At 43.4% G+C, this 19,339-nt stretch overlaps 1 protein-coding gene and 1 long non-coding RNA gene across 8 annotated transcripts in view; one reads left to right on the top strand and one right to left on the bottom strand.

Annotated features, from left to right (window-relative positions):
- LOC110539823 (uncharacterized) overlaps nt 1–19,339 on the top strand; it is an 89,437-nt gene that overhangs the window by 32,496 nt on the left and 37,602 nt on the right. The gene's annotated exons all lie outside the window — the stretch shown is intronic.
- On the bottom strand, nt 12,247–12,715 carry LOC110544616 (cytochrome c oxidase subunit 5B, mitochondrial-like). The gene has a single exon (XM_060375541.1). It carries the CDS (start codon nt 12,700–12,702, stop codon nt 12,313–12,315), a length of 390 nt encoding a protein of 129 aa, XP_060231524.1. The 5' UTR covers nt 12,703–12,715; the 3' UTR covers nt 12,247–12,312.

Below are 19,339 nucleotides of genomic sequence, written 5' to 3'. Positions count from 1 at the left end.
CAGATGGTGAAGGTTCTGTAGTCCCTTGGGCACATGATGGTGTTTCTCAAGCATCTTGAGAAGATCGTTGTGTTCCTAGGGTACCTTTTGAAGATGGAAAAAGTCTAAGACCTCCTGGAGCAGATGATGAATATGCTAAAAACTCCTGGGCTAGAGAAGGGCCTAGATACTCTTGGGAAGATGTAGAAGTTTCTGGAAACCTTTGATTAGGTTTTGAATATCTTATATCCTCTTTTCCTGATGGGGAAATTCCCAGAGCCCCTTGGGTAGCTGATGAATGTCCTAAATAATTTTGCTGAGGTGGTGAATATCTTAGAGACCCTTGAGAAGAAATACACAATTCTGGAAACCTTTGGCCTGGTAACAAATATCCTAAGGTTCCTGGGACCAATGTAATATGTGCCAGTGAACCTTGAGAAGATGAAGATGACTGGACAGATTCCAGGAGAGAAGTTGATGATCCCTGAACCTTTTCGTTAGAATCAGAAGCACAAACAGCACCTTGGGCAGTTGTGGAAGGTTCCAGAGTTTCAGGGAGAGATGGAAAAGTTCCTAGAGACCCCAATGAAGATCCTGAAAAATTTTAAAACCTGTTGGGCAGAAGGCAAGGTTCCTGAGGTCTTTGATGTACATTGGGAAGGTCCCAGATACACTGTGGGGTGAGGCTGAAGTTGAAGGGCACCTTGCACAGCTGATCTTTTCTACAGTTCCCTGGGCAGAAGATGATGTCTTTCGAGTAACTTGGAAAGATGACAAAGTTGGCAGTATTCCCTGTGTAGAGAGGGAGAGTCCATCTCCTGGGACAAATGGGAATTGTGATATAGTACCTTGATTATAAGAAGGGCCTAGCAACTCCTGGGAAGATGTGGAAGTTTCTGGAGACCTGTGAACAAATGGTGAATGCCCTCGAGATTTCCGTGTTGATACAGAAAGTCCCAGAGTTCCTTGGGTAGATAACGAAATTCCTGCATTCTCTTCCTGAGGTGGTAACTGTCCTAGAGTCACTTGTGCAGGTGTAGACATTTTCAGCTACCCTTCTGGTAAAGTTCCCAAACCCCCTGGTGAAGACTTGGATATTTTTAGACTGCCACCTGTACAGGTGGAAACTTCCAGGGTCCCCTTGGAAGACAGGCAAGGTCTTCCAGCCTCTTGAATGGATAACAAAGGTCCTGAACTCACTTGAACAGATAAGAAAATTTCCAAAGGCCCTGAGGCAGATAGTGTAGGTCCTAGAGTCCCTTGTCCAGATAAAGAGATTACCATGTGCCCTTTTAAAGAAGGCATGGATCCTGAAGAGACTGAAGCAGATGGATCTGTATGTTGAACCTTTTTGGAAGATTTCAAAGACCCAAGAGATCCTTATCCTTGGGAAGAAACAGAAGGTTCTAGAGTCCCTTGTGCACATAAAGAAATTGATATATGATCTTTGGAAGAAGGCACAGATTCTAAAGAGTCTGAAGCAGATTGCTCTGTTTGTTGAACTCTTTGGCCAGATTGCATAAGTTCAAGAGGTCCCTGCCAAGAAGTACAAAGTCCTAGAGTATCTCCTGTAGGTGTGGAGAGATCAAAAGTCCCTTCTATGGATAAGGAATGCTCCAAAATGCTTTGGGAAGAAAGTAAGAACTCAAGTTTGCCTGAGTAGTTATGGAAAGTTCCCAAGGCATTTTTTCAGAATCCCCATGTCTTGAGCTAGCCTTAGACTTTTTTTCCACACCTGGTGCATATGATGATTGAGAAGATGAGGGAGTCACTTGTGTTGATGCAGATTGACCCTGAAGCCCTGCAGCAGATGGGAATTGCCTTCAGTCCCTTGGTTAGGTGGAGAATTTTTCTATGCTTCTGGAACTGCTAAATAAGATGCTGAAGGTTGTGGAGCCCCTTCACTAGATCATGATAAGTGCAGCATTGCCTGTGATGACAGGGAAAGTTTCAGAGTCCCCTGGGCTAATTGTGAAGGTGCTAGACACCCTTGGCCAGATTGAAAAGATTGTGTAGATTCTTAGAAGATGCATGTCTTCCAGGTTCTGGACACGATGGTGGCAAAGGTCCTATAGTTCTTGGATCAGATTGAGATGGTTCCATATCCTCCTCCAATCTTGGAAAAAGCCCCAAGGTACTCTGGGTATATTTTTATTTTCCCAACCCTCCTGTGGAATGTGCTGAATGTCCTAGAGGATTTTGGAAAGATGACAAAGAACTCTGCACAAGCAAAGTTCTCTCTGCATATCTGGAAAGTTCCTTAGGCTCTTGAGAAGATAGCAAAGGTACTCGAGCTCCTGAGGTAGATAGAGGATGTTCTTGAGCACTTGGTGCAGCTGGTGAATGCTCTACATCCTCTGGTATTAATAGTACAGATTCCTGAGATTTCTGGCTAGAGATGAAAGGTCAGGAGCCCATGGGAATAATGTTGAATGTTGAACAATATGTTGTGTAGATGGAGAAAGTCTGTTACACTCCTGGGAAGGAGTTTGATGTTTTGAATCCCTTTGAGCAGATGACACAATTTCTGCAGTGCCTTGTTCAGATGTGTACCATTTTAGAGACCCTTGGGCAGATAATGAAGGTCCCAGAGCCCCATGGGCAGTTGGCCAAGATCCCAAAGTTCCTTCTGTTGGTAAGGAAATTTCCAGAGACACTGGGGCAGGTGGGAAAATATCTAATTTCTGCTGGTCAGTTTCCTTATAACCTTGAATCCCTGAATTAGAAGCCAAATGTTCTTCAGTTCCCTGTGCAGTTATGGGCTGTCCCAACATTGCTTTTACATAAAGGGAAACTGGTCCAGGCACCTGAGTAGATGGTGAAGATGCTAGTGAACCTTGTGCTGATGCATTCAGATCCAGAGTCATTTTTTAATATAGGCAACTTCCAACAGATTTTGCAAAGACAGTGGTGGGGCTGGACTTGTTTGTGTTAGTGAGGAATGTCAAAGAGGCTCTGGGGCATGTATCCATGTTTCTGTAATCCTTGGGACACATGGAGGCATTCCCAAAGTATCAGAGACAGAAGACAAATGCTTATGTGTGCACTTGGCACACTTGGTGGGTCCCAGAATGTCTTGGGAAAATAAGGAATGTTGTAGAGATTGTTGATTATATAGTGAAGAGACCAGAGTTCCCTGAGAAGATATGCAAAGTTTGGTAGGTAGCAGATGTTCTAGATCCCTTGAGACTGGTAAAGAAGTTTCATGAGATCCTTGGTCATATTCTGAATGTCCTGTAGGTTCTGAGGGAACTATCAAAGGTCATGCAGTCTGTTGGACAGATGGAGAAGTAGCCTGAGATTCTATCATGCATGACAAGTGACCTAGCTTCCTTGGGAAAGATGCTGAATATTCCAGAGAACCTAGAGTAGATGACAAATAACTCAGAGTTTCCTGGATAGGCATAGAATAATCCAGAGGTCCTGGATTATATAGCACAGTTGGTAGAAGCCCTGTAGTAGTTGGGGGGAGTTTTCTGGGCACCTGGTACAGATGATGAAGGTTCCATTGTCCCTGGAGAAGATAAGAAAGGTTTTTTGTTTGTTTTTTGTTTTTTTTTTAATTCTCTGTGTAGATGAAGAAGGACTCTGAGTCTCTGCAGCAGAGGGTGAATGTTTCAGAGTACCTTGCAGAGACAGAGAATGTCTAGAAGTCTTCTGAAATGCAGAAATTTCATAGGCCTGTGATCAGATAGCAAATTTTCTAGAGTCCTAGTTTCAGATGTGGGCAGCCTCAGAGCCCCTTTAGGAGACAGAAAAGGTTCCTCAGCCCCTTGGGTAGATGACAACATTCCTGGCTTCTTATAAGCATATGGAGTAGATCCTCGAGTTCCCATGGTACATGATGATAGTCCTACAGTCTCCTCTACTGATTTAGACTGTCCCAGATTATCATCTTCTGAATGAGATTTTGTCCCTTTCCCTTGGGTAGATGGCAAAGGTTCTAAGGACTCTTGTGCCAGTAGCAATGTTTCAAGAGTCCTTATTGAAGGTAGGATTATTCCCAAAACCCCTTGGGAATTTAGGGAAGTTGCTGCAGTCACTTGCCATAATGAAGAATATTCCAGAGGCTGTGGAGTAGATGGTGAATTTACTGAAATCCCTGAAATAGATAATGCTTCTTCCACAGGCTCTACCACAGGTACTAAATACCCATGAGTCTTCTGGGAAGATTGGTGAGTTCCCTTAACACAATGGGAAGATTCAGAATGTTCTAGAGACTCTTAGGTAGATCCTGAAGGATCCAACATACCTGGAGTCAATAGAGAAAATTTCAAAGGCCCTTGGTCAGAAAGTAAATGTGCTAGATCCCCTGGGCCAGATTTAGAAGGTTCCTGAGCACTTAAGTCAGATGAGGATTTCCATCCACATCTTTGGGGTGAGGACAATGTTCTTCTCATTGAGGGGACTGATGTAAAATGTTCTACTGCCTGTTCTAGGGTTGACAAATATTCAAGCTCCCTCTGGGAAAATTTGGATGGCCTTGTGATCCCTGGGGTAAATCTGGGAGGTTCTACAACCTCTAGGATGAGTGGGAAAGGACATGGAGTGTCTTGGGCAGATACGAAAATTTTCAGAGGCTCATTTGTAGGTAGCAAAGGGTCTTGAGGCTCTGGGATAGATAGATAAGATTCTTCAGCACCTGGTGCAGATAGTTCTAGATTTATTAAGGAAGATAGCAAAGACATTCAGTTTCCTGTTTAGAATGGGAAGGTCTCAAAGCATATGTGACAAATGGTGAATTTGGTACATTACCTTGGACAGATAGAGAAGGTTTACTAACTTTCTCAGGACAAGTTGGAAATTTGTCGGCTGCTTGAGCAGATGGCAAATATTCTAGAGATCCTTGTACATATTTGTCAATTCCTAGAACCCTTTGATTAGAGAGAAAATGTATGTGATCTTCATGGACTGATGGCAAAAGTCCAGCCTTCATCGGATCATAATGTTTAGATGCCTAGGACCCAGAAGATGGCAAATGTGCCTCGGTTCCTGATGCAGATTTAGACGGCAGTATAGTACCTTCTCAAGATAGGGAAGATAGGGAAGGTCCACCTGCCCCTGCCATAGGTGCCAATGGTGCTAAGGAACCTTGAGCAGATGTAGATGATCCCCAAATTCCTTGGTCAGATATAAAAGATTCCACTAACTTTTGAGCACAAGTGGAAGGGCATGGGGTCTGATTTTCTAATGAGGAGTGTCCTGAAGACTCTGGATCAAATGAAGAAAAGTCTATAGATCCTAGGGTGGACTGAGAAGATCCCAGAGCCTTTCCTCTAGTTGACAGATGGCCAAGAACCTTCTGGTCAGTTTGGGATTGTTTTGGATTCCCTGTGGAAGTAATGGAATGTTCTATATCCTCTAGCATTGATGGCAAAGGAAATAGATTCTGTTTGGAAGGTGTGTAAATTTTCAGTGGTGCTCTGATAGCTACTAAAGTTTCTAGGGCCTGTGGAGTAGATGGAGAAGGTTCCAGTGCCTCTGGTGCACAGGGTGACTCTTTTACACCTTCTCTGGCAGCTAGCGAAGACCCTTGAGATTCCTGACCAGATGAGAAAGTTCTCATAGTCACTGTCTGAAAAAGTGAATGTGGAACAGAGGGGGAAATTCCTTTGCCTACTCTTCCAGCAGTAGAAGTAGGAGGTAAAGAAGTAGGAGGATTCACTGACCTTTCAGGAGATGATAAATGTTCTATTCTCCCTTTTGTGGATGTGGACAATTCCACAACCCCTTGGGTAGAAAGAAAATTCTCCACTGCTTCTTCGGAGGGTGGCAACAATTTGAAAATTCCTTTTCTAGGTAAGAAATTGTCTAAAGACTTTTGGGCAAAAGCAATCAGTTGTAGAGTTCCTGTTGCTGAGGGAGAAGATTACACAACCCCTTCAGCACATTGTTAATGCTCTGGTATCTCATTTGATTACAAGGAAAGTCTCATATGCCCTAAAGCAGATGAGAAATCTCCTAGAGTCCCTGAAATAGGTGGGGCAGATTGCAGAACAATTTGTGAAGGTGTCAAAGTTCTGAGTCTCACCTTGGCAGATTGGCAAGATTCCAGATTTCCTAGTGAAGCAGGTGCTAAATGTTTGGGGATTTTTTGAATAGATAGTGAATGGCCCAGATTCCCTGGAGCAGATATGGGAAATTCACTTGGCTCTTTGGCAGACAGCCTATGCTCAAGACCCATTGGTGCAGATAGAGAGGTTTGCAGACCATCTGTGTCATGAACACCTTTTACAGCCTTAGAGTTAGATGGCAACTTTTCAAGAGTCTCTTGGGCAGATGTCAAACATTCTTGATTCCCCTAATTAATCTGGGAATGTTCAAGAGCTCCTACATTAGGTGGTAAATGTTCTGGAGCCTCTTGGGTAGATAGTGGAAGACCCAGAGACCCTGGTTTATATATATAAAGTCTTTGAGGTTCTTTGGCAGAAACTTTATGTTCAAGAGCCCTTGGAGAAGATAAGAAAGGTAGAAGACCACCTGTGGCAAAACTCTATAGCTTTAGAGATAGATGGCAAATTTTCAAGAGTCACTTTGGCAGATGTCAAACATTTATGAGTCCCATGATTAATTTGGGAATGTTTAAGAGCTCCTACACTAGATGAAAAATGTCCTAAAGCATCTTGGGCACATTGAAAATGTCCTAAAGTACTTTGAGAAGAACCAGGGTTTATCAGAGCCATTTCAGCTACTTCCAAAAGTTTGTAGTCACTTTTTCTAAGGTGGACCCTTTTTTGATCTCTTTGGGCAGACAGGGAAAGTCCCACAGCCTTTTTGAGCAGGTGGCAAGTGTCTAAGACTTTTTTATACAGGTAAGGAAATTCCCACAGAACCCTGGTCAGATAGCATAGGTCCTTGCAACTCTAAGATACCTGTGAAATGTCCTGGAGATCCCAGGGTATGTAAATATGTCTCCATATCCACTCCTACAGATGACAGTGGTCCCAGGATCCTCCGGGAAGACAGGGAATGTGCCATATCACCTGGATCAGACAGAGAATGTCCTAGAGTTCCCTGTGTAGGAGTGGACAGTTCTAGAATCTACTGTGCAGATGAAGAATCTCCCACAGCTCCTTGGGGAGAGGGCAAAGTGTTACACTCTGTTTTGAGAATGAGGGACTTTTGTGTTGCCATTGGGTAGATGGCATCAAACTTTGGGACCCTGAGCCATATTGAGACACTCCTAGACCTCCATAAACATGTGGTAAATATAATGGTGTCTCCTGAGATGATGTAGATAGTCCTGAAGGCTCTGTAGCTACTGGTAAGTGTCCAAGAGTCACTGGGGCTGAAGGGGAAATTTCCAGAGCAGTTTGTCCAGATGTCACAGATTTTAGCATCATTTGTGCAGATTGGAAGGTTTCCACTTTTCTTGGGAAAGAAAACAAAGGTCCTAGAGCCCCTTGGGTAGTTGGAAAAATATCAGCAGTATGCTGAGTAGTTTGGGGAAAGATTCAGAGACCTTTGCAAAGACACCAAAGATCCTTTAACACCAGCAGAGCATGAAGAAGTTTCTAGAGGCCCCTGATCAGAGAGGACATGTCCTAAAATCCCTTGTGCTAATAAGGGATGTTTCAGATCTCCAAGGAGGTAGGGCAAATATCCTGAATGTCTTATTGAAGGTGAAAATGTTTCCCGAACCCCTTGGGCAGATGGCAAAGAATCTATTGTTCCCTGGGCAGATTAGAAACAACACAGAATTCCTGGGGGAGATGTTGAATGTCTCAAAGACCTATGGACAGATGGTGAAGTTCTGAAATACCCCTGCTTAAATGCTGTTCTTACTGGAGTCAGTAGGGAGGGTGATAAATGTTCTCCAGCAAGACTGCAGGAGGCAGAAAGATCTTTAGATGCTCTTGAAAATGTGGAAGCTGTCAGGTCCTCTTGTGGCACAAATCCTCAAGGTTTTGGTTTAGATGTGGACTTTCCCTCAGAACCTTGTGCAGATAGGAAAGGTTTCTTAGCCCCTAAGTCAGGTTTGGAAAGTGATGGAACATTTTGAGCATGGGGAAAATGTTCTGGAGCACTTGACAGAGGTGAAGAATGTCCATGAAGCCCCAGGGCAGATGGTGAACGTATTAGACCCTTTGCAGCAGACAGAGCAGGCCCTTGAGACTCTTGGGATGATATGGAATGTCCAGGAGGCCCTTGGGTGGATTGGTGAGTTTTCACACTTGCTTGACCAGATGTAGAACATTGCAGGGTCTTTTAGACAGATATAGAAGGTGTGGGACTCACCTGAGGAGTAGTTGTAGCTATTGATGTTTCTTTGAAAGCAGGAGAAGTTGCACTCTCCCTTTTTGCAAAAGGGAGAATGTTGAAACTGTCTTCCTCAGATGGGAAAGTTCTGAAGTACACTTGGTCAAAAGGGTTATCTCTTAACCCGTTTTTTTTTTTTTTTTTTTTTTTTTTTTTTTTAGAAATGAGATGTCTGAGGTCTACTTGGGAAGAGGGAGAATGCCTAATATCTCCCACCTGAGAGGATGTACTCACAAAACCCTCTTTTGTAGATGTGGAAGATTGTAAAGTATCCTGTCTGGATACGGTAGCTTTTAGGGCCTCTCCCTCAGATGGGGAAGGTGTTAAGGTATGTTGTGTATATATGCAGGTCTTGACTGTGGCTTCAGAATGAGGGGAAATTCCTAGAGCTCCATGTGTATGTTTGGCCTTTCCTAGGGCATCATGGACACATATAGGAGGTCTAAGAGCATTGTGGGCAGGTAGACCCCATTAGACCTCCTTGTTTACTTGTGGAAGTTCCAAGAACAATTTCTTCAGATAAGGAAGGGGATGATGACTTTTGTGTAGAGATGTCAGGTTCCAGAGACAACTGGACAGGCAAATCAGGTTCCAATGACCCTTTGGCAGATAAGGTAGAATTCACTGACTTTGGGGTATTTAACAGATGTTCTGAAGATACTTTTGGGCATGTGAAGGCCTAACAGCCGTTTGTGTAGATGGGGAAGAGTCTATAGCATCTTGTGTAGTTGTTACAGATTGATGATACTCTTGGGGACCTTAGGAAGTTCCCACAGCCTCCTGTGAAGTTTGGCAAGGTCCTATGTGGATTTGTGGGCATGTAGAATCCAAGGAATCCTCTTCCTTAGGTGTGTAGGATGCTATAGACTCTTGTGTACATGTGACCCCTCCCACAGCCTCTTGATCATATAGGGAATTCCTGAATTCTGTATGCAGACAGTATATGTCTTAGAACATCTTTTGTAGATGTGCTACATCCAAGAGCCCTTCCTAAGTGTGTGGACATGACTATATCCCTTCTGTAAATGTATCCTGTCCCAGAGTCCCTTTATGAGATAGGGTAGTACTCAGAGAGTCCAGGACAGGTTCTGTATATCCTAGTATCTCCAGTGTATATGTAGAAATTCCAAGAACATCTCTGACATTTGCAGAAAGTTCTAGAGACCCTTGGGGAGGTCGGGAAGTCTGTATTGTTTCAGCAGCTTGGACAGATGTGGAACCTGCGTGGCCCACTTGGAGTGTCTTGGAATATATTTGACTCTCTGGGGCCTGTTGACAAGTCAGGAGGGCCCTTTTGGCCAGTGGGCAATAGTTGAAGCCCTCTTGGTATGATAGGGACACTGTGAAGTCCCCTTGCTCAGAGGGACCATCTCTCAACTTCCTGCTAGAATGGAAATGTTCATGGTCCCTTTTCATAGCAGATTTTTTGAATCTCCATTTAAGGGGAAGCATAGGTCTTTGACACTTTCTGTAGATTTGGACAATCCTAGACCTCCCTTGACAGAAGAACCCCTGGAGATGAGGGTGAAGGTGCTAGATCTCTTTGTGTGTTTACAGAAGGCATAAGAGTACTTTGGGCAGACTCGGAAGTTCCTACCACCTCTAGTGTATGTATGGAACTCTCAAGATCCCCTTCTGAAGATGGCAAAAGTCCTTGAGCCCCTGATGTACATGTGGAAAATTTTATTTCTGCTGTGCAGGTATGAGCAATGTGAGGCTCCTTTGGGGAGTTGTGCTTGGGTTTAGGGCCCTTTGGTCTGTAAGAGATGACCTGAGCCCATTATTTAATGATGGAGGACTTTCCAAGACCTCTTGGTTTAATGGGAAAGTTCTGAAACCCTCTTGTTCAGGAGGGTCAGGACCCACGCTCACTTTACTAGAAGTGGATTGCGTAGGGCCCTTTGTGGGAGAGGGGGAACATCTTTGGATGTCTTCCTGAGAGGAAGCAGATCTCTGGTCCCCCTTGGCAGCTGTCAAAGTTGTTAAACTCTCTTGGGGAGAGGTGGTAAGACTTAATCCTTTTGGGGAAAATGATAAATCACTGAGCTCCTCTTTTAGAGAAGGCTTGGAGCCTTCTTTGTCTGATGGGGCCCATTGGAAGCCCATTTGATCAGAGCAGCTTTGTCTAAAATCCTTTGGGAGAGAATTGGAAAGATTGGAGACATCTTGGGTAGAGGATGAACTTTTAAAACCCCTTCTGGAAGAGGAGGCATGTATGATTTTCCCTCTAGTACAAGTGGGACGTCTTTGGAACTTTTGGGCATATGTGAAATGTCCCAGAGCCCCTTGAACATGTTTAGTTAGTCCCAGGACCCCTTGGGTGGGTAGGGACAGTCCCTGAGCATCTTGGGAAGAAGTGGAAGATCCCAGAGCCCCTTGGTTAAATAGGGAAGGCTTTAGGGACCCTTGAATATGTGGGGAGATTACCAGTCCACGTTTGTCAGTGGAAGAATCAGCAGAAGACTGCACAGCCACTGTGTCCACAAGTTCTTCTAACACAGCAGACAAAGTCAGTCTTCTTTTCACCTTCTCAGGCATGGGCAAAACGATGAGGCCAGTCTCTTTTTGATGGCAGGCTCTAAGGCAGATGGACCAGTTTCCCTGTTCAGTGGCTTACTCTTGCACTCTGGAACCTTGAAAGGAACTGGAACTTCCTTTTCCTTGATCTCTTTCAGTTCCTTCATGGGGGTCCCGAGTCTTTTTACTGGCTGAAGTCTTTATAAGAGCTTTGAGGCGCTGCAAGCTTTCTGCAGTAAGAAGGTCAGGTCTTTTGAATCTCTCGTCTTCATAAGGCTTTGAGCACCTGAACTTGTGCCTAGTCGGTCGAAGGATCCTCGGCGGTGCAAAGTCCAGGTCTTTGTTGCTGGTCCAGTACTTCCCCCATTGGAGTGAGGGGTCAGTTGGGGGACACTGAAAGGGGTCCCAGGCCGTGGAGGCTCGGTGTACTGAGGTCTAAGGTCAGAAGGTGACCTCCGAGCTGAGGCTCGCTGGCCTGTCTCCACATGTCTAGCCATTTAGTAATAGTTAATTGATTGTTCAGTCCTGATGTGACTTGATATGCTGTGGAGGGTGCATAAGTGGGGAGGAAGGTTCCCCTTGCCTGAAGAGTAGGGGGGTGAGGGGAAAGTGGCAGGCAGAGGGGGAGAGGGAAGAGGAGAGGGAGGGGGCTAAGGCCAGGATGCAAAATGAGCAAATAAAAATAAAAATTAAAAAACATCAAAAAAAAAAGGTAAATTAAGAAAGGAATAGGGAAACGGGCTACTACGCCTCGCAAGGGACAGTGAATGTACTCATCAAAGGTGACTCTCGTCAAGCAGCAGTCACTGAGAAAAGCAGCTCTACTCTGAGATCTGTGAACACGTCCGGAGGGAACAGCACACAGAACTCAAGTGACTGTTGGCCTCACACGAGTCAAGTAAAGCTCGAGGGAGGAACATAGAATGTCTGTCCTTGGGCCTGCATGGGCCAGTCCTGAGCTACCTGACCTGGCGGTTCTGTATGCAGCAGCAGGACAAACGCCCAAGCTTTCTGAATGAAGGGATGCTGAGGACCCACTTCCTTAGGGTGAAGAGATCTAGCTAATCTGGTGCCCACGGGCACAGGCCAGGACAAGGGATTGTTGAAGGAGCAACAAGACTGGTAAAGGGGTTCTTAGACGACTGCTCTCAAGTCCCTTTAGCATCAGGACACGGTCCACTGTCAAGTGGCCATCAGCAGTGTTGCAGTGGTACCTGTTGGAGCCTCCTAACTGAAAGAGAAAGGCTGAACCAGATCTGAGCTTCTTAGAGACTGGTGGTTAGACAATCATTTCCTTATTGTGCAGGGAAAAGAACAAGGAATAGGGTTCTAATAGAGCATAGGGTGCATGTAATTGATATTAAAATTACTACTCTCTCTGTTATGCATGACCTAGAATTTCCTGGGTAAATTTTTGGCAACTTCTGTGAACGGCTTATGCCTTCCTATATGCTGAATGACATCTCTAGATTTCTTTTTTTTTGGGGTGGGGGGAGGAGCCAATGCAATGGCTAGTCTTTATTAGAGAGAAACATTCTGAAAGGCTAATGCAGGGGCTCAGTGAGCCAGTTGGTGGGGCACCAGCTTGTAGTGGGTTCCGCAGTTTGGGCATCGCTGACTCTCGCCTTTGTGCAGCCAAAACCAGATGACAGTGCAGTTGTCCTCCTCACAGATGCAGCCCACTATCCGCTTGTTGGTGATGGAGGGGACTAAATTAGGGTCGTCCTTGGTACCCGAAGCTGCCTTTGGGGGCAGCATATTGTATGGATCCAGTCCCTTCTGTGCAGCTAACATGATCTCCCTCTCCAGCCCGGTAGCCTGCTCCTCATCAGTAGGAACACCCCCTCCATAAGCCATGGAGCCTGTTGCAGCCACGCTACCGGGCCCGTGGGCCCTCAGGGCCTTCGCCGCCAGAGCGCCTACTCCGCGAAATAACCTTGAAGCCATCTCGCCCGAGACCAACCTCTAGATTTCTTAATAAGACTTACTGCAATATTATCATTATGTAAATACTTATTATATATGTATTGTTCAGAGAATAAAGACAAAACAATAATCTCCTTATAGTACAGATGCAAGTAGTTTTTCAAGTACTTTTCTCTGCATTTGGTTAAGTTCACAGATTCAGAACATAGACACAGTTGACTCCTGAATGTAACCTCTCTGGCCTTAAACAATTGCTTTGTTTGTCATGGTTTATATGTTGGGTCCCTATAACATTTACATATTTGAATTGCTTTTGGAAGGTCATATAATTCTCCTGAAGGCACAATATGGCTACTGGCTCATATTAGTAGCTCTGCATGAGCCACTTTCATTCCAACAATGCAGCTGTAGCATAGTTGCACAGAATGATTTTTGAAACCCTTAGTCAAGTTGATTTTTTGCAAGGTCAAAAAATAGCAGCTGATACACTGACAGTGTAAAATTAAGGGTAAGGATGAAGATGTTATTTCACTGATACACTTGGTTTGCTTGTTGCACACTTTGCCAGGATTCTTTCAGCAGTTTTTGTTTGCTGGATGTCTCTTTGGTGAGAATATGAATGTGTGAGGCCATTTTGGTCAAACTGTGAAGGTCTGATACATTCTTTAGGGGAGAGGTTAGAACTCCAGCTCCCTTTTTGCAGTGGGATCCTTTGGAGTGAGCATGGGGCTAAATGTGAGTATCTGTGGCCTTCAAGGACAGAAGGGTTACATACAAGGACCCCATATTCATGTGGATATTCTCTCTGTGTGTTTTGCTTTTAATAACGAAATCTTATTTGTTTATTTACTTACTTGTTTGCTTGCTTAGTTACTTGGTTTTTCGAGACAAGGTTTCTCTGTGTAGTCTTGGATGTACTGGACATGATTTGTAGACCAGGCTGGCCTTGAGCTCACAGAATCCACCTGCCTTTACCTCCCAGGGTAATGGGACTGCAGGCATGTGCCACAACACAGGCTTCTCTCTATATCTCTTAGTGACTTTGGCTAAGTCACTATATTGTTGACTTTCTCAAAGAAACAACTCTTTGTTTCATTGATTGTTTGTATTGTTCTTTGTTTCTATTTTACTGATTTCAGTCTTCACTTTGATGATTTCTTGCCATCTATTCCTCTTGGGTGCTCTCACTTCTTTTTGTTCTAGAGCTTTCAGGTATGCTGTTAAATTGCTAATATGAGATCTTTAAATTTGTTTAGTGTAAGTACTTAGTGCTATGAACTTTCCTTTTATTATCACCTTTGTTGTGTCTCACAAGTTTGGTTATGTTGTGGACTGATTTTCGTTGAATTCTAGGAAGTCCTATATTTATTTCTGCTTTCATTCAGTAGGGAGCTGTTTAGTTTCCATGACTTCGTAATCTTTCTGCTGTTTCTGTTGATGAAATCCAGCTTTAATCCATGGTGGTCTGAGAAGATATAGGTGGTTATTTCAATTTTCTTGTGTCTATTAAGACTTGTTTTGTGACTGGGTATGTGGTCAGTTTTGGAAAACATTCCTTAAGGTGCTGGGGAGTTATATTATTTTGTGTTTGGGTGAAACTGTCTATAGTTATCTGTCAGGTCAATTTGGTTTATAAGCCTGTTAGCTCCAGTATTTGTCTTTAATTTTTCGCTGGAAGAGCTGTCCATTGGTGAGAGTGGGGTATTAAAGTCTATCAATATCAATGTGTAAGGGTCAATGTGGGATTCTACCTTTAATATTTTTTACAAATGTGGGTTCCCTTCCATTTGGGGTACAGATGTTATTAATTGAAGCATCTTTATGCAGTTTTCCTTTTTGAGTATGAAGTGCCCTTCTCCGTCTCTTGTGATTAATTTTGATTGAAGTCTCTTTGTTAGATATTACAACAGCGACACCAGCTTGCTTCTTAGGTCTGTTTGCTTGGAAAATCTTTCTATTTGCTTGGAAAATCTTTTCCAACCCTTTACTCTGAGATTAGGGTATCTTTGCTGTTGAGGTTTGTTTCATGTATGCTGCAAAAGGATGGATCCTGTTTTCATATCTATTTTTTGGTCTGTGTTTTTATTATTATTATTATCTCATATATTACATTCTGACATCAGTTTCCCCTCCCTCCACTGACCCCAGTCCCTCCCTGCCTCTTCTCCTTTTCCCCAGATCGAATCCTCCAAAGTTTCCCTTCAGAAAGGGGCAGACCTGCCAGGGATTTCAACCAATTATGGCATAACAAATTACAATGAGACTAGTCCAAATAACCTCATATCAAGGCAGAACAAGACAACTCAGTAGGTGGAAAGGGATCCCAAAAGCAGGTAAAAGAGTCGGAGATACCCCCACTCCCACTCTTAAAAGTCTCACAAGAACACCAAGCTACATACTGATAATATATATTTAGAGAAACTAGCTCAAACCAATATTGGCTCCATGATTGTTGTGCCAGTCTCTGTGAGTCTTATTGTTGTTATTTCTATAACTGATTATTATTCTATTCTTGTTTATTATTCAATTATTCTATTATTGTTTCTTTTTATAATTAATTTATTTGTTTGTTTATTTATTTACAACCTGATTGCAGCTTCCCTCTCTTCTTCTCCCAGTCACCCCTTCATACACCTCTCCCCTCAACCCTCCCATCTCCTTCTCCTCACAGAAGAAGAAGGTCCCCTATAGGTACCAACGTATTCTGGCACATTAAGTCACTGCCGAACTAGACTCATCCTCTCCCACTGTGGCCAGACAAGGCTTCCTGGTTAGGGGAACAGGATTCAAATGGAGGCATCAGAGTCAGAGAGGGTTCCTGATCCAGTTGTTAGGGAATCCACATGAAGAACAAGCTACATATCTGCCACATTGTGCATGGGGCCTAGGACCAGTCCACACATGCTCTTTTGTTGGTGGTTCAGTCTCTGTGAGCCCCAATAGGCCCAGGCCAATTGACTATAGGTCCTCTTGTGGAATCCTTGGTCTCTCCATCCATTTCCATCAGCTGTTGGATGAAGACACTCAGAAGACAGTTATGCTAGGCTCCTATTTGCAAGCATAGCAGAGTATTATTAACAGTGTCAGGGTTGGCTCTCTCCCATGCAGTGGGTCTCAAGTTGGGCCAGTCATTGGTTGGTCATTCCCACAATCTCTGCTCTATCTTTGTCCCTACACTTCTTATAGGCGGGACAAATTTTGGGTTGAAGGCTTTGTGGGCAGGTTATTGTCTCTCTCCCTCCTTCCCTCCATTTGAAGTCTCACCTCCTAATTCCAATTAGGAGGTAGCCACTTCAGGTTCCATATCCCCTGCTGCTAGGTTTCTCAGGTTGGGTCACCCTCATAGATTCCTGGGAGCCTCCCCTGTCCCAGAGTTGCAGCCCCACTGATTTTCATCCTCTCCTAGCCCCCTTCCCCTCCCAATACCTGATCCCCATCCCCAACCCCAGGCCCCTCCCTCCCTACCACCTCTCCCATCCAGTTTTCTTCTTCCATCTACTTCAGATGCCTATTTTAATTAGGGGTGAGGATCTTAAACTGTTAGCTGGGATCATCTTTTGCAAGGAGGCACAGCTGAATTCCCCCAAGCTTGTAGGTACTGGAAAGTATGGTCCCAGTAAGGACCGGACCCTTAGCAGGAACCCAGGTGGGCACAGAAATAGAAAGACAGCATCTGGTTCCAGGAGAATGTTGATGATGCTTATGGCAAGGTGGCCCAGAACAATTTGTTGGAAACACTATTTACTAAGGAAAGTTGGTTCAATGTTGTGACTGGCCAGGTGATTATGATACTTTACAGCAAAACAGTTCCTGGGGAGCTCAGCTGCCATCATCAAAGGGGTCCTCCAGGATGGGGAGAAATCACAGGGTTGTTTCTGGGCCAAAGTAAGAAAGCTCTTCCCCCATTTTTTGGCAGTTCTTTTTTTTTTTTTTTTTTTTTTTTTTAGTAGGTCTAAACAATGAGATAGGCTCATTGTTGACTCTGAAGCCTCAGTCAGTAAAGAGAGGAAGGCTTCCTGTTGTAAAAATATTTTAAAAGCTCCTTGCTTTTGAACATATATGCGTGTGTGTGTGTGTTCCTTTTTCTTTTTTTTGTTATTATAAATGTTTTTTTCTTTTTTATTAATTACATTTTATTTACTTTGTATCCCCCCTGTAGTTCCCTCCCTCCTCCCATCCCAATCCCTCTCTTCCTCCTCTTTCTCCACGCATGCCCCTCCCCAAGTCCACTGGTAAGGGAGGTCTTCTTTTCCTTCCTTCTGATCCTAGTCTGTTAGGTCTCATCGGGGTGGCTGCATTGTCTTCCGTTGTGGCCTGATAAGGCTGCTCCCCTCTCAGGGGGAGGTGATCAAAGAGCAGGCCAATCAGTTCATATCAGTGACAGTCCCTGTTCCCATTATTATGGAATCCACTAGGAGACTGAACTGTCATGGGCTACATCTGTGCAAGGGTTCTAAGTTATCTCCATGCACGATACTTCGTTGGACTATCAATCTCAGGGAAGACCCATGTGCCCAGATTTTTTGGATCTGTTGCTCTCCTTGTGGAGCTCCTATCCCCTCCAGGTCTTACTAACTCCCACTTCTTTCATAAGATTCCATGCACTCTGCTCATAAGTTTCAACATCTGCTTTGACAGTCTGCAGGGCAGAGCCTTTCAGAGGCCTCTGTGGCAGGTTCCGAACTTGTTCTTTGTTTTATCCTTCTTCTGATGTCCACCCTCTTTGTCTTTCTGGATGGGGATTGAGCATTTTAGACAGAGTTCTCCCTCTTGATTAGTTTCTTTAGGTGTACAGATTTTAGTAGGTTTATTCTATATTATATGTCTATATGAGTGTCTTTCTGCTTTTGGGATAGCTCACTCAGGATGATCTTTTCCAGTTCCCACCATACACCTGCAAATTCATGATTTCCTTGTTTTTTATTGCCGAGTAGTATTCCATTGTGTAGATGTACCATACTTTCTGTATCCTTTCGTCAGATGAGGGGCAACTTGGTTGTTTCCAGCTTCTGGCTATTACAAATAAAGCTGCTACAAACATAGTTGAGAAAATATCCTTTTTGTGTCCTTGAGCCTCTTTTGGATATATGCCTAGAAGTGGTATGGCTGAATCTTGAGGGAGAACTATGACTAATTGTCTGAGAAAGCGCCAGATTGATTTCCAGAGTGGTTGTACAAGTTTACATTCCCACCAGCAGTGGAGGAGGGTTCCTCTTTCTCCACAACAGCTCCAGCATGTGCTGTCACTGAAGGTTTGATCTTAGCCCTTCTGATGGGTGTAAGGTGAAATCTCAGGGTCATTTTGATTTGCATTTCCATGTGACTAATGATGTTGAGCATTTCTTTAAGTGTTTCTCTGCCATTTGATATTCCTCTATCAAGAATTCTCTTTAGTTTTGTTTCCCATTTTTTTAATTGGATTATTTAATTTGTTGCTTTTTAACTTATTTAGTTCTTTATATATACTGGATATTAGCCCTCAGTCAGATATAGGGTTGGTGAAGATCCTTTCCAATCTTTAGGTAGTCGTTTTGTTCTAATGACAGTGTCCTTTGCTTTACAGAAGCTTTTCAGTTTCATGAGGTCTCGTTTATTGATTGTTGTTCTTAGAGCCTGTGCTGTTGGTTTTCTGTTCAGGAAGTTGTCTCCTGTGCCAATGAGTTCCAGGCTCTTCCCCACTTTTTCTTCTAACAGGTTTAGTGTGTCTGGTTTTATATTGAGGTCTTTAATTCACTCGGACTTTAGTTTTGTGCAGGGAGATGTATATACATTTATTTGCATTTTTCTACATGTAACCAGCCTATTAGATTAGCACCATTTGTTAAAGATGCTATCTTTTTTTCCATCTTTGTCAAAAACCAGGTGTCCATAAGTTTGTGGGTTTATTTCTGGGTCTTCTGTTTGGTTCCATTGATTCACCATTCTGTTTCTATGCCAGTACCATGCAGTTTTTATAACTGTTGCTCTATAGTACAGCTTAAGATCAGGAATGGAGATACCTCCAGAAGATCTTTTATTTTAGAGGATTGTTTTAGCAATTCTGGGTTTCTTGTTATTCCATATGAAGTTGAGAATTTTCCTTTCCAGGTCTGTAAAGAATTGTGTTGGTAATTTGATGGGCATTGCATTGAATCTGTAGATTGCTTTTGGTAAGATGGCCATTTTTACTATGTTAATCCTGCCAAGCCATAAACATGGGAGATCTTTCCATCTTCTGATATCTTCTTCTAATTCTTTCTTCAGAGACTTGAAATTTCTTTCATAAAAATCTTTGGCTTGTTTGGTTAGGGTCACACCAAGGTACTTTATGTCATTTGTGGCTATTGTGAAGGGTGTTGTTTCCCTAATTTCTTTCTCGGCCTTTTTTTCTTTTGTATACAGGAGGACTACTGATATTTTTGAGTTAATTTTGTATCCAGCCACATTGCTGAAGGTGTTTATCATCTGTAGGAGTTCCCTGGTAGAATTTTAAGGGGAACTTAAGTATACTATGATATCATCTGCAAATAGTGATACTTTGACTTCTTTCTTTCTGATTTGTATCCCCTTGATATCCTTCAATTGTCTTATTGCTCTAGCAAGGACTTCAAAAACTATTTTGAAGAGATGTGGAGAAAGTGGCCTTGCCTTATCCCTGATTTCAGTGGTATTGATTTAA

Source organism: Meriones unguiculatus, chromosome X, assembly GCF_030254825.1.
Source record: "Meriones unguiculatus strain TT.TT164.6M chromosome X, Bangor_MerUng_6.1, whole genome shotgun sequence".
Lineage (NCBI taxonomy): Eukaryota > Metazoa > Chordata > Mammalia > Rodentia > Muridae > Meriones > Meriones unguiculatus.
Note: the sequence above shows the minus strand (reverse complement) of the source record. Positions and strands in the feature narration are given on the sequence as shown.

What these genes read in the sequence shown, in the direction of transcription:
- LOC110544616 (XM_060375541.1), bottom strand. Translation starts at nt 12,702, where the DNA reads ATGGCTTCAAGGTTATTTCGCGGAGTAGGCGCTCTGGCGGCGAAGGCC.